Source organism: Saccoglossus kowalevskii, chromosome 2, assembly GCF_978046115.1.
Source record: "Saccoglossus kowalevskii chromosome 2, keSacKowa6.1, whole genome shotgun sequence".
Taxonomy (NCBI): Eukaryota; Metazoa; Hemichordata; class Enteropneusta; family Harrimaniidae; genus Saccoglossus; species Saccoglossus kowalevskii.
In genome coordinates, this window is record NC_140642.1 from 30883598 (window position 1) to 30899004 (window position 15407).

At 33.6% G+C, this 15407-nt stretch overlaps 2 protein-coding genes across 2 annotated transcripts; one reads left to right on the top strand and one right to left on the bottom strand.

The window, feature by feature from the left end:
- Window positions 1-839: 839 nt before the first annotated feature.
- On the bottom strand, window positions 840-4373 carry LOC144352770 (uncharacterized). Its single transcript, XM_085494221.1, has 6 exons — window positions 4281-4373; window positions 3782-3922; window positions 3595-3639; window positions 1888-1975; window positions 1595-1801; window positions 840-1483 (listed from the first exon to the last, which is right to left on the bottom strand). Exons 2-6 carry the CDS (start codon window positions 3897-3899, stop codon window positions 1354-1356), a joined length of 588 nt encoding a protein of 195 aa, XP_085350347.1. The 5' UTR covers window positions 3900-3922; window positions 4281-4373; the 3' UTR covers window positions 840-1353.
- On the top strand, window positions 4346-15214 carry LOC146748659 (uncharacterized). Its single transcript, XM_085494213.1, has 12 exons — window positions 4346-4382; window positions 5158-5251; window positions 6545-6674; window positions 6987-7022; window positions 7796-7828; window positions 9706-9797; window positions 10917-10985; window positions 11377-11538; window positions 11743-11834; window positions 12479-12528; window positions 12914-12970; window positions 14946-15214. The coding sequence occupies exons 3-12, from the start codon at window positions 6617-6619 to the stop codon at window positions 14969-14971; spliced, it is 675 nt and encodes a 224-aa protein (XP_085350339.1). The 5' UTR covers window positions 4346-4382; window positions 5158-5251; window positions 6545-6616; the 3' UTR covers window positions 14972-15214.
- Window positions 15215-15407: the final 193 nt, after the last annotated feature.

A 15407-nucleotide genomic window follows, 5' to 3' on the forward strand; every position in this document is an offset into this window, starting at 1 on the left:
TTTCCCATGTCTACGAATTTACTTTTTTTTATTTATTTAAATTATATTATTACGAAAATAAAAAAAATTGATTACAGCTTACGAAAATACCCCTTGCCGACCCTCTGTGAAATTACAATTTTCAACAATTCCACAAGTTTGACCTGAATAGTCATCGGTAAGCAGCACGTCGGTGAATCGTTTCTATGGTTATGCCCATGGAGAGTATGAAATTAAGACATGCTTCGGAATAATACATAAATTCTAATTTAAATGAATACCGGTATTCCAACATGTGATCAATTTCGACAACAACGTTTCAAACCAATAACAATCTCGCTAATGTTTATAAATCCGCTAATAACTTGATAAACCAATTTTAGAAGTTAACATTTTAGACAAGATATTTTTGCCCTAGATTCCACTGTAACGACCGTGAAATACTGCAATATTTCAAAACTCACACAAAACATACTTTAATGCAAAACTTGTGCTCAAAGTGAAAGGAGTATTATGCTATAATTGTTACAGTTTAACGATATTACCTTAAAGGGTGGTAGTCGTCGCGCCACGCATGCGCGAGATATATGGTCTCATATAAACAAGATGGCGAATTTGGATGTTGCGCAAATCAACAAGTACAACGAGTGACTTTTGTAGAAAACACGCCTATACTGACACCATTCTGTATTTAATGATTTTGCGTTGATTGAACAAAAGTGTAGACGAAACGTTTTATTTTCCACTCAATTTCAGGCAACAATGTTCGTTTGCAAAATCATCGTGATATAAACAAATAACTTCAAATATCCCGCCAATGAGGGTACATTCACGCACAGACAGAACATCTAACTCATATATCAAGATGCATTTTTGTATTTAATTTTAGGCAAAAAGGTTTGATTAAAATATCATTGGGAATGCTTGGGCCACACTTAATGAAAATGAAATCATAACACAAACAAACGATTACGTGTATTCTGTCGACGAGGGCGCACTCGCACAATGAAGGAAATTGTTACTCGTCAAGATATGTTTCCTATATAAATTGTGAAGTATCCATTATTTTATTGGAAATCGATGAATTATGAAAAATAAACATTTTAGAATATATATATATAAATATCAGTAATTCTAAGTTGTAGATAGGCATTGCCCGAACACGTTAACAAACTGACAAAACTTGAACTACACGCCATCTTCCGTAATCGGTGATTTTTGTTTTCGCCACTATATGTACCCGGCGTGCCAGTGTCCAAAGGGTGTTGGAGCAGAACCTTATAATTAAACGTTCTGTTAAAGCCACCGTAAATTCGGAATACTTATCAGCAGAGCTCGTACCACTCGTGTAACCACTTCAGCCATTTCCGTCTTTCATTCCTGACCAGTGCTTTGTGACAAAATCGGTGTCCTTGAATTTTGTCTTCCTGTAAGAGCATGGGCGTTTTCTTCTTTTTCTTTTTCAATCTCCGTAATTTCAGTCCCAAGTTGTTGTTTTTCCTCTCTGGAATTTTAAGAATTTGGGGAAAATATATACATTATACACTCATCAATATATAGCTGTGTAGTCGGATTTGAAAAACCTCAAGATCAGAGGGTTCTAGTCAAGTTTTACCTGATGCCGTAGTCGGAGTATGGGATAAGATAACCGACATTTTCACATTCGGCCATGTTCTCTGTCGATACCCTGCAGTAATAATTATCGTTCTCTTGATTATCTGTAACGGCGTAGTTTTCTGTCACTTCTTTCGGTTTCGGGTCAACATTCTCCCGGTTCTCCATTTCAGTCTGAGTCTCAGATTTCTTTTTCCGTTTTTTGTTCCTGTTAACGATTTAAATACTAGTTGCAAATGTGTATACACTTACAGTAAATGAATGTTCTACGTAATATTGACGAGTTGTTCCTACCTTCGATAATACCATACGGCAATCAAAATGATTGCAGTAATAATCAACAAACTAACTACTACGATGACTGCTATTGGACGGCCAATATCTGTGAATAATAACATCAATGTTAACATCACAACATTAATTATTTCTACGATCGTCCATCCCCACATCAACTATCGAAGAGAAAACTTCTTCTCGTATCTCATCGTTTATTAAAAAAAATCTAGATCATACTACTAATAAATGAACAAGTTCACCAAACAGGTAGTAAGGGTGTTTCGGTCGTTAGTGCGTTTTACACATTTAGTTGATTTACTTAATATGTTGTTGTGTTCAATTTTATATCACCATCAGTAGATTATGCACACCGAACAGGGGGCAATGTTACAAGCTGTTCGCAAATTAATGTTTTTAATTAGTGAAATGTCGAAAACACACATTACAGAAGAGCGGCGTTGATTTGTTTTTTTTGGGGGGGGGTACTGATTTTGATGTAGATATCAAAAGGGAAGGCATAAATAACCTATACGCAACTAAATAACAGGAGCCAGGTGTACACATACAAGCACATTTGTACTGTGAAGTAAAAAACTACAACAACTAATACAGTTTATTAACGTTACACTTCTAATTGTTCTAATACTTTTATTTGTGTTGATATTGGTCTACTTTTATGTCAAGTGTTTGTTATTATGATTATTTTTCAATATTGCTATTCATTGATTTGAATCGTTCTCAAACATGACCAGCTGTTTGGAGTGTAGCGTGGAATCTACTCTGGCGAACGAGAATAACATTTACAGGAATGAACGAATGAACGAATAGTTCGAGGGTTACAAAGGCTGTGGTTTCTCTTGGACTGTGTTAAATGTGCTGTGTAGTAGAATGGTCGACAGTTTTGGCGTTCTGTTCCTTGAAATACTATACCTGATAACACGTGACCTGATAATGACTCAACTAAAACTCTTTGCCCAGTTCTTGCTGCATTTTAAAGTTGTCAAATAAGTTGTTGATGTTTGTTTGACTGTCGGTCGTTATATAAATAGTTAACGTATTGCCTGTTATGTACATGTGTTTCTGATATACGTTAAAAGAAATACCAAATGAAACATTAAACTGTAATAAACCCTGAGACCCAAATGAACCCGGACCAGTAAATCGGCGGCTTAGTGAACCCAAGCCGAACTAAGGAATTTATTTACGTGTCATGTCGGCATCCAGTCCCCCTGGGAATGGCAGCTTTCGCAAAAAACGGTCTTGAGTGCCAATAAGTATCTGTTTCTGAAACACTAAAGGGGATATATGGTCAAAAAGAATGTTGAATCTGTTTGTTTGTTTTTGTTCACATATTTTGTGAGCCAGTTTGTTTCAAGACGATGTCGCTGTAAAAATGTAATATTTTCTCTCACATTTGTGATTGTCGTTCTCCCTGTTTCATTTGTTCATCCCGGAGATTATAATGTTATATCCCTAATACAGAATACACGGGCGTTTTCAAATAACGAATAGAAATACATTTCGACAAATATCGAGAAACGGTGAGAATGCAACTTGAAACAAAATTTATTTGTTATTTGATGGTCTACACGGCAGGCCACAAGGACATTTCAAGGTCACTGGTCCGCTCTCAGCCGTGGGCTACGCTACGCTACAATACAATACAATACAATACAATGCCACATGAAACGTAATTGTTCTGGAAATAAAAATAACAAATATTACCTGGCTCAACGACATATCGCACTGTAGGGTGGATTTCTGGCATACCTGTCAAAACAAATACCGTAAGACAAAAAACTAATAAAACATACCAAGAAACGCTTCACATACTCAAAATTGAACATTAGAAAAACACTACATATCTGAAACTATGTGGTTGCCTAAACTAAATTTGGAGTAAAACATTTACCAGGCAACCTAGAAAGCGGCGGTGGCGGTGGGTCCGTACATTTACACTTGAGTTCCCGGGTGAGCGGTGCGCTGTTCCGGATACTATCCCTATCTCTGGAATAACACAACTGTGTCATGGTTCAAGGAAAGCGTGACATTTCTAAATGAAAGAAACACAGAATCTAATGAAAGCATAATTACAATTTTTAGTAACCGAGATGAAACGCAATGGGAACGTGGATACACTATTCACGGGCACTGTTGCATAACGCGTTAACCGGCCGCGGCGTACGTAGACTATGTATACAGGGTATTTATGACTAAAAAACAAGGAGCCCTTGCCAATGCAAAGTGGAGTGGCAGTTCATGGCACGGCGCGATCGTGCATGAAACAATCTCTAATCCAATATCGGCCTCGCGTTATAAGGAATCAAAATTAAGTTTTTGTAGTACGAGTACAATGTGCCAGTTTATACCCAAACGTCCAAATCGAACGATAATACAGTACATGAACTTACATGTGACATGAGCAGTGTGTATAGAACGCCCCGTAATCGTCTTGTTTACGCTTTGGTGTGTATACGGCAACCGAGGAGGGTCACGACCGTGCTTTGTGAAAAGTGTCACTTTTTTGTACGTTTCATTTTTTCCGTATTTCTAGCTTTTATAATTAATATTTGATTTGCATTTTAAAATGGCTTTGTTGATTAAAATCAATGCAAAATTTAAAAACAAGAGTGAAAATTGAAATCCTCATCTTACTTTTGAAAATGAATTTTCATTTGAAAATTTACTTTTATTTTTAAAAAGTGATTTTAAATCGAAAATTTCATTCTATTTTCAAAAATGGATTTATATTTGAAAACTTACTTTTATTTTTGAAAATAAATTTGCATTTTGAAAATTTACTTTTATTTTTGAAAATGAATTTGCATTTGAAAATTTACTTTTATTTTCGAAAATGAATTTGCATTTGAAAATTTACTTTTATTTTCGAAAATGAATTTCCAATTAAAAATTTACTTTTATTTTTGAAAATGAATTTCCATTTGAAAATTTACTTTTATTTTTGAAAATGAATTTCCATTTGAAAATTTACTTTTATTTTTGCAAATGAATTTCCATTTGAAAATTTACTTTTATTTTTCAAAATGAATTTCCATTTGAAAATTTACTTTTATTTTCGCAAATGAATTTGCATTTGAAAATTTACTTTTATTTTTCAAAATGAAAATGAATTTGCACATGAAAAAATACTTCTATTTTTGAAAATGAATTTAAAATTACATTTTACTTTTGAAAATGACTTTGCTTTTTAATTTTGGTTTTGAAAATGGTTTTTACTTTTTTCGCCCTTTGCTCCTTGACCTCTAACCTCTGACCTTAACTGCTCAGCCAATCAATGACTTTTGAACGGCGCTTCTTACGTACACTTGTTGAAGCAGGGTGAAGAGTCTCGCTCATTGAAGTTTTTCCCTTGGTGAGAAAGGTGAGTATCGGGACTTATTTACATGTTATGAGGTCTGAATTGAGACGGTCGTTTGCCTATCATACAAATACTTCCAAAGATAATCGCCGAAAAGCATGGATTGCTAAATGTTGTTCGTTGTAATCATCATCGTCACTCTGCGTCTCACTATACTTCATTGCCTCGCACAGATTGGTCGGACTGAAATATTTTCTGGCAATTAGGCATATATGAAGCCACTGACGTATATTTGGTTACTTTAATCTGACATTCAGATTGTTGTGGAAAGAACATGGCAATTAAAGTCTAGCAAAGAGTGGCGAAACTGTACATGAAGTCACCCACTCATCGAGTCGAATTTGAAAATTGAATGACATCATCGAATATGACTGCTGTAACCTATAATTCTATCATTTCCCGGGAAAATAAGAAATGTTTTATTATACAAGGCAACCAAAGTTTGACTTTTATAGACAGGTGAATAATTGTTGCCTGTATCAAATTTTGTTGTGATTTGTACCCACCCCAATCTTAACTCCAACCATGGAGCCTGGAGGTAAAAAAAAAGAATTCGTGTTTTACCTTCATGCTCTAACCCTACCCCTACCTTCCACCACCCCAAATAAATAGAATTAAGGAAGATGCAGGTCAGATTTTGAGATCGAGTGAGGGGTCGGATTATTATAAGTTAGCTCTACTTTTTGAATGCTTATATTACAGAATGGACTGTGATCATGAAAATATCCCTAGGGGAAAATGTTCTAAATGCTTGTGCAAGCAGTATAAAAAGCAAATGCAGTCTAATAAGTGTAAGGCATGTTTTTGTATGGCTAGAGACCATGCGAGTATATAATATGCATTTATTTATTTATTTATTTATTTATTTTATATTTATTTTATATTTTTTTTTTTTTTTTTTTTTATTCACCCTTCAAGTTGCTCAATTTCTAGAAACAGAAAAAAAAAGGAAAGGTTAATATTACTGACAGCAGGCATTAAAATGTCAAGTAAGATCCTGCTTCCTGACTTCAAAACTTTTATTTATTGCTGTGCTACAATGCATAGGTATGGTTTCTAGAAACTCTCCATATTTATAGAGTATACTGCAATTTGTTGATACTTAATTCATTGTATCTGCTTTTATTGAAGAGAGAGCAAAGACTGCAAAGACATTTACAAGACTACACATGTCAACTAGACAATATGCAAATGCAGCTGTCCCCAATAAACAACAATCAATCTTGGGTATGCTGGGTCATATTAGTTGTTCTTTAATAATAACAAATGTTTTTTTTAACACATTTTTCATGCTAGTGTGCTGGTTCTTGCCAGTTATGTGCATGCACAAATTTCTTAAGTGCATCAAGTGCAGGTGCAGTGCTGAAAATGGAGTGTGTGATGTGTGGTCATAGCATTAAAAAACACACACCTTCAAAAAAAAATGGTGAGTTTGATTTTAACAAAGTTTATATTTCCAGTCTTGCTAATCACTGTTCTCCTGCAATGTATTTGCTAGACTCATAATTTGAACTGTGCCAATCTGAGGGTTAGGATGTTTTTAGAAAACATTTGTGGACACATCAAATTTTTGTAATATTTTGTGTGTATTTTACCATTTCTATAAATTGTATAGGCAATCTTTTTGGTAAGTCTCTCTATACATCTTGTCATTTTGCTACTGTATTTGCAGGTCAGAATTTATTGATAATTCAAATGTGCAAACTAATTGTTGTTTTTTTCCTAACCATAATTTCAGGACATACAGTGAATAGTAGCCAAGCAAGCAATGATAGTGAGTGAAAAAAGAATTCATATCAGTATTAGTTACCTATATTGCATTTCCATTTTGTACATGTCAAGTATTGATTATCGTACTTGTAGATATAAGTATGCACATTTTCACGTTATTTAAATGGAGAGATATCAATTCTGTCAATTCAGACCCTATTAAAGAACAATGATTGGTCCCTCCATGACATGTAGTCTTTTTTCATCATGCTAGAGGGTAAATTTCCATGTTAATATATGCATATATAATGCACATTTGCAAGCAAACACTAATGTGAAAATGAAAGAAGTAATCACATATCATTTGTATAAGTATGAATCTTCAGTGACAAGTAGCGTTCTGGCTCAAGTTCATTGCATTCTATTTTAGAAGATACAATATAGATGCAAGCAGTGATAAGGAGATTTCCAAATAATAGCTACACTGGCTGCAAGTCTGCAACACAGTGATGGTTGGTAGTATTGTCTATCAAAAAAAGCTAAAATAAATTAAAATCATAAATTTATTATATAACAAACTAAATTTAATTAACAGTACTTGAAAATGGAGATGCCTGTGATGTCTGGATCATGTTCACGCTGAATAATATACTAAATGACCAAATGTAAACATTGTTGCACAATTGTAAACATCACACAGTGCTTATTGGGAAAGCAATCATCATATTCATTACACTCACTGTAAGCGTCTTTGTTGAATATGTCTAGTGGTTGTTTTGCTTAGCTCAGGTGTTACCTGTAGTAAAAGGCGTTAATAGTTATGTTATTTTGTTTCAGATGCAGACCACAAAAGTACCACAAGTACTGAAGGTAATTATTGATATGTTTTTAGATTTATTGCCCCATGAAACATAGTGTCAGCTGGGGATACAGTCAGTCTTGTCTTTCTGTCCTTTCAATTTTCAGGCCAATTCTTTTGAATCTTGCTGTGAATCATGGTCCAACATTTGTGTCTACATGCATCAGTCTGTCTGTCCTTTGTTTGTTTGCATTTAAGTACAGAATCATAATTTTAAAACTTTAATTTTATAGGCAAATTTTGAACACTTGTTGTTGGTCATTATCTTACACTTTGTAGTGCAAACTACCAGCTTACATACATCAGTCTTTCTATCTGTCTGTTTGTCTGGATATTCACATATATGTATAGAGTCATTAAACTTCACAGGCCATTTATATTATTATAGCCCTATACACTGTATGTCTGTGTCAGTGTTTCTGTTTTTTGTCTGTCTGTCTGTCTGTCTGTCTGTCTGTCTGTCTGTCTGTCTGTCTGTCTGTCTGTCTGTCTGTCTGACTTGCAGTTAAGTCGTACATACATCTGCCTTCTTTTTTGTTTATTTGTCCATATATTTGTATAGTCATAAATCAATGATCACGCCACTACCAATGCAAAATAAAATGTTTTGAATAATTATTCCAATGTCAAAAATAAATTATAAATGAAATCAAAAATCAATTTCAAAATGTTCAAAATGCTTCTCATCATGGCTGGTTTATTCAGATTAGTAAAACATCAAAAATTCACTTGTATAAAGCAGTCAGTCACATACAGTACCTTACCGATCACTCCACAACTAATGTCTGATTGAAAAAAATCATTTTAATAAAAAGAAACCTTTGGTGAAACTACTAATGATTAAAAAAATCATTGCAGGATCTATGTCAGCACAAGAAAACTCAATGTCAAAAAGTTTCCATCATGGTTGTTTTTGTGATGTGATCTTTTGGCCTATCTTATTCACAGACTGTTGCCTTTGTGCCATGGGGTGTTCTAATCATAACCCTATCCCACAAAATCTGAAATAGAGCATTCTTGGTAACTCCATATTGATTGAGGTAACACACAAGACAGTCTCATACCTGTTTACGGCTGTCGGTATATTTTAGTGTCTGGCCAGAGATATTTTATACAATTCACTTGTTACTGTTTTTTTTCAATTACCCAAGAATCCTCCATTACATATTTTGCCACTATTTTTGCACAAAAATGGCAAAAAATCATAGATAATAATACATAAAAAAACACATATTTACAACAACCATACCTAATAATATTAATGTCATGATACATTAATTTTCCTGTTTACTAATTAGAGCAATGACTCACGTTTTCATTGTAAATTTGTTTAAGTATATTGTAAAAATAATTAAAAGTAATGCAGTGCATAAGCAGTTTGTGAAAAGTGGAACAAATGTACAGATTTTTCATGTGTTGTATTGTGCTTATGTGTATTACTGCATTATTATTAGGGTACATTGAGATTAATACAGTATGTGCACTATTATTTAGGAACTTTTATACAATTTATGTTATATTATTCTATTAGAGACGTTGAGATTAATACAATACATGGCCATTAACATTAATGTGTGTTTAATATATTATGTTAAACAGTGTTTATAACACAAATTTCGCCAGTTTCCCATGTGACTTTTTGTTCATGTGACTTCGCATTTCTTTGTTGTTTTCTTCCAGGCGCCATATTAAAATCAATTTCTCTGTTGTTGTTACCTAAATAAGTATTTTATTCTTTGATCCCACCACCATCCCAAAACACACCTCCTGGGACATCGCCATAGTTTCAGTAACTTCATATAAGTTAATATTAAAAAACAAAATAGTTCTACCTATTCCCTTTTTTGGTGAGCATGCAATAACATTGTATCTCTATGATTTCTTATAGATACATGGGCTGAAATAGAGAAAAAACAAAAACTCATTAGAAGACAATGTTTGGCAAAGAAGCCACATAATATAAAGGTGAAATGTCCCAAGGTACGAGCTGCTGTTCACTTTATAGATTAACTCGTGTATATCAGCAATTGTTTTTTTAGCTCCGCTGTTGACTTTGTCGAGCAGAGCTTATCACATGAGTGGTTGTCCGTCTTCGTCCGGTGACTGTCGTCTGTGTCAACTTTTTACCTTTTCAACATCTTCTTAAAAAATGGAAGCCTGAATGCTTTGATACTTAGTGTATATGTACCTTGGGTGGACCTCTCTTAGATTTGTTCATTTCATGATGATATCTTTTGGTCATACTTTGTAATATTTGGTAAAAAGTGATATTTTGGACTTCTTGTTAAAAACCACAAGTCCAATTGCTTTGATGCTATGCATATTATTCATTTTCTAATGATATCTTCTGTTCTTTAATTGAAATGTGCATTGCTAACAGCGAAGCCATCTCAGCCAACAGGCTGCTTGTTTTTTCTCTTCTTAAAAGCCATGATTCTGTGCATGGTCTTTTGGTATAAACTTAAAGGTATTTTGATTGGACTACAAGTCTCTATATTTAATGAATATTTTTGTTGCTGTGGTGTAATTGGTGTATTCTCTGAACCCATTGCAGTATTGTGTTGATGAAGTTGTATGGTAGGTTTGTTTTGTATTCTGTAATTTACCGGGGTAATCTTATTCATGTACAATAATGGACAACCATTCAACCAATAATTAGATATAATCACATGACAAATGAGTTTCCTAGTGGACACACTGCCTTATTAACTCACCATAGTCTTAATTGAGGGATCAGAAGGATTGGTGAATGTAATTTTTTCTCTTCATTTTGTAACTGTATACTGTATTAGGTTTTCATGCCTGTTTTCACCCATTATTATTAGTTTCAGTCCTGGGTGAGTGTACCATGTCAGGATAGCATTATGATAAGGAGATGATCACAGACCCTTGTCACATAGTCCCAAACTGGAATATAGTCTTTGTAGCAAATGCACTTGCAAATTGCACGTAAAATTTCAAGAGAGTGAACAGTTGCATTCAATGTCTGTAATTGTTACCTGGCGCAAAAATGAATATGAACCTTTATACTTTAAAGTATAATGCCTTAAACAGCTTATATCATGTATTATTAATTTATTTTATTTGTTTTTGCATCAGACTCTAACAATTACAAGGGTTATATTTGATGGTAAAAAATATAAAAAGGCTGCCGGATTAAAAGACTTTGTAAGTAAAGTTAATCAGATGAGTTCTATGATTATGACCAAGAGTTTGTTTTTACATTTTTGATTTGAAACTGTTACATGCTGGATCTAACTGTGACAACACATATAACAGTTTTGATGTTATTTGATACTGTTATCTGATCCATCAATTTAATTTTGACTTCCTTGTCATTTATTTTTTATCAGCATGTTTAAATAAGGATTGCTGCCCCAGAATGTATTGAGCACACAATGTTTTGTTTTTTATCTACTGCGCAATGTTTTAAAGCCATGTGTGTGTTTGTCATAATTTTTTTTATAGAATTGGCATTTAATCAATCGAAGTGGGAACAAAGAACCTGCTATGCAAAATGAAGTATTTAAATTTTCATACTCTGATATTTTACCAACAGGTTCCTTTTAATGTACCATTAACAGTAAACAATGTAAAGGAAAAATGCTGCATATTCTACAACAGTAGATTTACCTCATCAAAATTGTTGGGTGGGACAACAGGTCCTGAGTTTACCTGTGATGACCAATTTCAGAGTAAAACTAGTTTTTATTTTTATAAGGTTAGTATAATTACTGATTTCCTCATATAAATTTTGGACTGGTGGCCATTTACTGCTATTCTGAGAGTAGCTCATCGATATTGATTGTTAAAAAATTCTGACATTACTGAAGGATTTCTTTTGTAGTTAGTCTCACAGTGAACACAATCATCTCTATTTCTAATCTATGAACGTACATTTCAAAATGGATGTTAAATGTTATAGGCTGATGAAGAAGAAGATGACAACAGTGATGATGACAAGGAAGAAGATGATGATCATGTTGGAGGTGGGGAGATGAGAGAACCAAGTAGAAGGTGTGTATGAAGCTGTATAGGAAACACTAGTTTATACTACTAGACAGCTAATTACTTAATATTAAGTAATACCTGTACTGTATTTGCTCTATTAAAATCTCATCTCCAATGTATACTTATTTGACTACCCTTTAATTTATGTAAGCACAACTATTAACAGAACAAACATGGTATGGTAATAAATCCAACATCTATGGTATTTGCAAAAATATCGCTGTGTATAGCTATATATCACTGAGCAGTTTCATTGACTCTGCGTTTGATGTGAAGCATTTTGCATTATAATTAGTCTGAGATGCACACCAGACTCTTGTTTTGTGCTCTGTATCACCATTATGCTCCTCCCTCCCTTTTGAATTCATGCGATGACTATTTAATACTTGTGTTACCACTGTGGTCAAGCAAACTTTGAACATCGAACATTACTCTTGAAATAGAATTCAAACAGCAATTCATGACGATATTTATTGTAATAAAGTTAATAAAAATGTGTCAGATAACTCACAAACATAGTAACTTTCAGATTAGATTCATGGCCAAGTATACTCAAAATTGAATGACTTTCAACTAAGTTTTGCAAACAGTACAACATTACTACAACAGGAAGGTAAAACTGCATACATGCATACTTTTTTATTCTTTAGTTTTATCATGAGTGACATAGTTGATTACAGTGAGAACTCAAGTAAAAATGGTGAGTATTTATACAACATTAATAGATTGAAAATGTGTTAGATCTTTCACTCAATGCTTATCATGGTTGGTTACGATTGTTAAATGAACTACTATTGAATGATGAAAGGGAACATTGTAAAATTTATTTTTCAATTGAACTTGTAGCTGGAACTAGGAATTTTTTTCTACTTGAAAGAATAAATTACTAGGTGTGTTAAACATTGAGGTTGTTATTTGTAAACCAGGTATACTGATTAGCAGCACTTACATAAATAACAGTGGTGTGTTATTGCCAAAAGTGATATTTGTCTATTACTGTGATGTAATTGATGGTTTATATATGGTTCTATTAAAAATGCACTTTCAAACCAAATTAAGTATCCAAGTATCTTCCATCCTTGCAGAATTCTCAGCTTCAGCTAAACTTAAAAGCTTTGCAAGATGTGCAAGTGACAACCTTGGTAAGAATATACATGTACTGCTTTTCTTTATTCAACATACTCTGGTCTATGTGATACATTTTTTTTCTCTTTAAATTTTAGTTCAAATTTGTGCATACGTAAGCATTCATGAGTTGAATGCACAATAACTTTACTAATTCTATTCCAAACTTCATCAAACTTGGTCACCTTATTCATCAGTATAAAGTCTTCCCTGAGTTTGAAAAACAGATGTCCTGTATGAAAATATCATGCAAAAATTGAGAAAATCTGATAAAATATTTTGACTGTTTTTACTTAACTGATCACTGGTGATATGCAACAAAGGTCATTGATCTCAGTGGAAATATGCATTGTTGTATGTGTTCAATGAAGCAAATCATTTATCTTGTAATAATATCCTTGGGTATGTATCTCCCAAATCCCATGGGAATACTATGCTGGGTTTCAAAACCAACTCATGAAGAGAGTTTTTGCACAGTCTGATACACATTTGCAAACCTACCAATAAAATCTTCACAGAAAACAAGATGTCAGAAAATCAATATAAGCACACCTATGAACTGGGTGCCAATCTTTGATCAAGATCTGAAGGTAATAGAAAATCTGTTTAGTTCAAAGTTATTGAATTAAAAACAAAACATAAAAAATACATAAAAAGCAAAACGTTGCATCCACATTTTTAAAAAAAATTTTACTAAAATATATGTATTCTGTATTTGACAAACAGTTCAGTTGACAAATGAAAATTCACAGGAATTTGTTTCAGCTATTAGAATGGAATGATAGAGCTTTTATAATACTAGTTTAAAAACTCACTTCAAAAACAAAGATTGCAGTGTTTGAAGATGTAGATTCTCAGGAGGCAACAGTACTGTTGACTCCTCTCTCCACTGGACACCAACTAACTATTTAAGTAGATTTGCATACAAAGCAGAGCTTGCAACATGGTAGCTATTTATAGAGGGTGTTTTTTTACTTTTCATATAATACAGTAGTCACACAATGAGGCAGTTCATATTTGTCTCGGTGAAATTATTAATTTTTAACATACACCTGTACAAAATACTTGGACAAAAGCCAGCTAAGATTTTCTGTTTTCTTACATGTTTTATGAATCCATTTATGTTTAAATGCAGCACTTTTTTTCTGAGATGAAGCTTTTGTTTTATACTAAAATATCTGAATTACTTTGAATAAAGCTGGAAATTATGTCCCTTAAAATAATTAAATTAGGCACCAATGTTTTTGTAAGATATTTATATCTATCAAGGAAATTCGGTAAACTGCTTTCTCACTGTTGTTTCAATCCCAAAACTTGTTTGTATTCAAAATTAATTATGACAATGCATATTCATATTGAAACAAACTATGATAAAGGGAATTATATTATATAACAAAGGGCAAGGTCATCAGAGTTCAACTATATTTTATCTTTGCTCTCAACTTCTTTGAACTGTTGTTGAGATGTTCTCTGAGAATTGTTCATTTTATGTCAACAAATGAACAAATCACATATTTTTAGCATATTTATGTCATGTTTGGTCAAAATAGACATCGTGAAATACTATTTTGTTGTCTAAAGTTCTAAATTATTGTATCTCATAATGTTAAGCATTATTAATGCTTCAATAAATGACACAAGACACAAGGTTTTGGCAAAAGTGGAAGGGGGAGCGAATTGCGGATGCAGGCGTCGCAGCGAACAACTCCATGATGTGACTCGTCTGTGAATTGCATCATGAAGCTGAGCGCGTGGTACCTGGTTGCAACCTTCCACCAGCAGAGACTGTACAGGCGGGCGTCATGGCTGGCGTCCCCCTGGCGGGAGCCTGCAGATGGACTCACAACCCAAGGGGGATGGACAGCGTGGGTACCCGTGTAAAGTCTGCTTGGTCTGTGGTGGAAACCCCCAAATTTAAAGGCAGGATGATGTGTTGCGGGAGATGGGCTTTTAGGTGCATGTCTTTTAACTCTTTGTCACGTTCAATCACAGGAGGTGCAGTCACAAATGGCTGCTAGGATGTTATCATTAAATTTTGAAAAGCAAGTACCTGCTACTTTTGGGGAAACACCAAGGTAACTGGTAACATTGTATTAATATTGATTATAAGTTACTGAGTTAAGTTTTATCTCCTGTTAAAAATGTCACTGGTACCTGTATATCAAAATCGTTTCCAGGATGAAACATAAATGTCACATAATACAGTACAGTATATACAGAAGTAGAATGTGACTACACTACACACTAAATTTTCCTGGGTACAGTATGATTTTACCAAAAAAAAAATGTATACTAAATTCTTGTGTATGCTTTCTTTTCATTCCAGTGTTATTCCATGCTACTTGCTTGTACAAGATAGTAATGTACATGTATATATGATAGAAGAGAAGTTAAAAGGGAAGTTTGTCAAATATGTCAACAATGATGGGCATATAAACAAAACACTAGCAACCA

Coding starts and splice junctions, on each gene's coding strand:
- LOC144352770 (XM_085494221.1), bottom strand. CDS start 3,899: ATGACACAGTTGTGTTATTCCAGAGATAGGGATAGTATCCGGAACAGC. Junction 1,802..1,887: donor GCCGTATGGTATTATCGAAG/GTAGGAACAACT, acceptor AATCGTTAACAG/GAACAAAAAACGGAAAAAGA. Junction 1,484..1,594: donor TACTCCGACTACGGCATCAG/GTAAAACTTGAC, acceptor TTAAAATTCCAG/AGAGGAAAAACAACAACTTG.
- LOC146748659 (XM_085494213.1), top strand. CDS start 6,617: ATGGAGTGTGTGATGTGTGGTCATAGCATTAAAAAACACACACCTTCA. Junction 7,023..7,795: donor TAGCCAAGCAAGCAATGATA/GTGAGTGAAAAA, acceptor ATTTTGTTTCAG/ATGCAGACCACAAAAGTACC. Junction 7,829..9,705: donor AAGTACCACAAGTACTGAAG/GTAATTATTGAT, acceptor GATTTCTTATAG/ATACATGGGCTGAAATAGAG.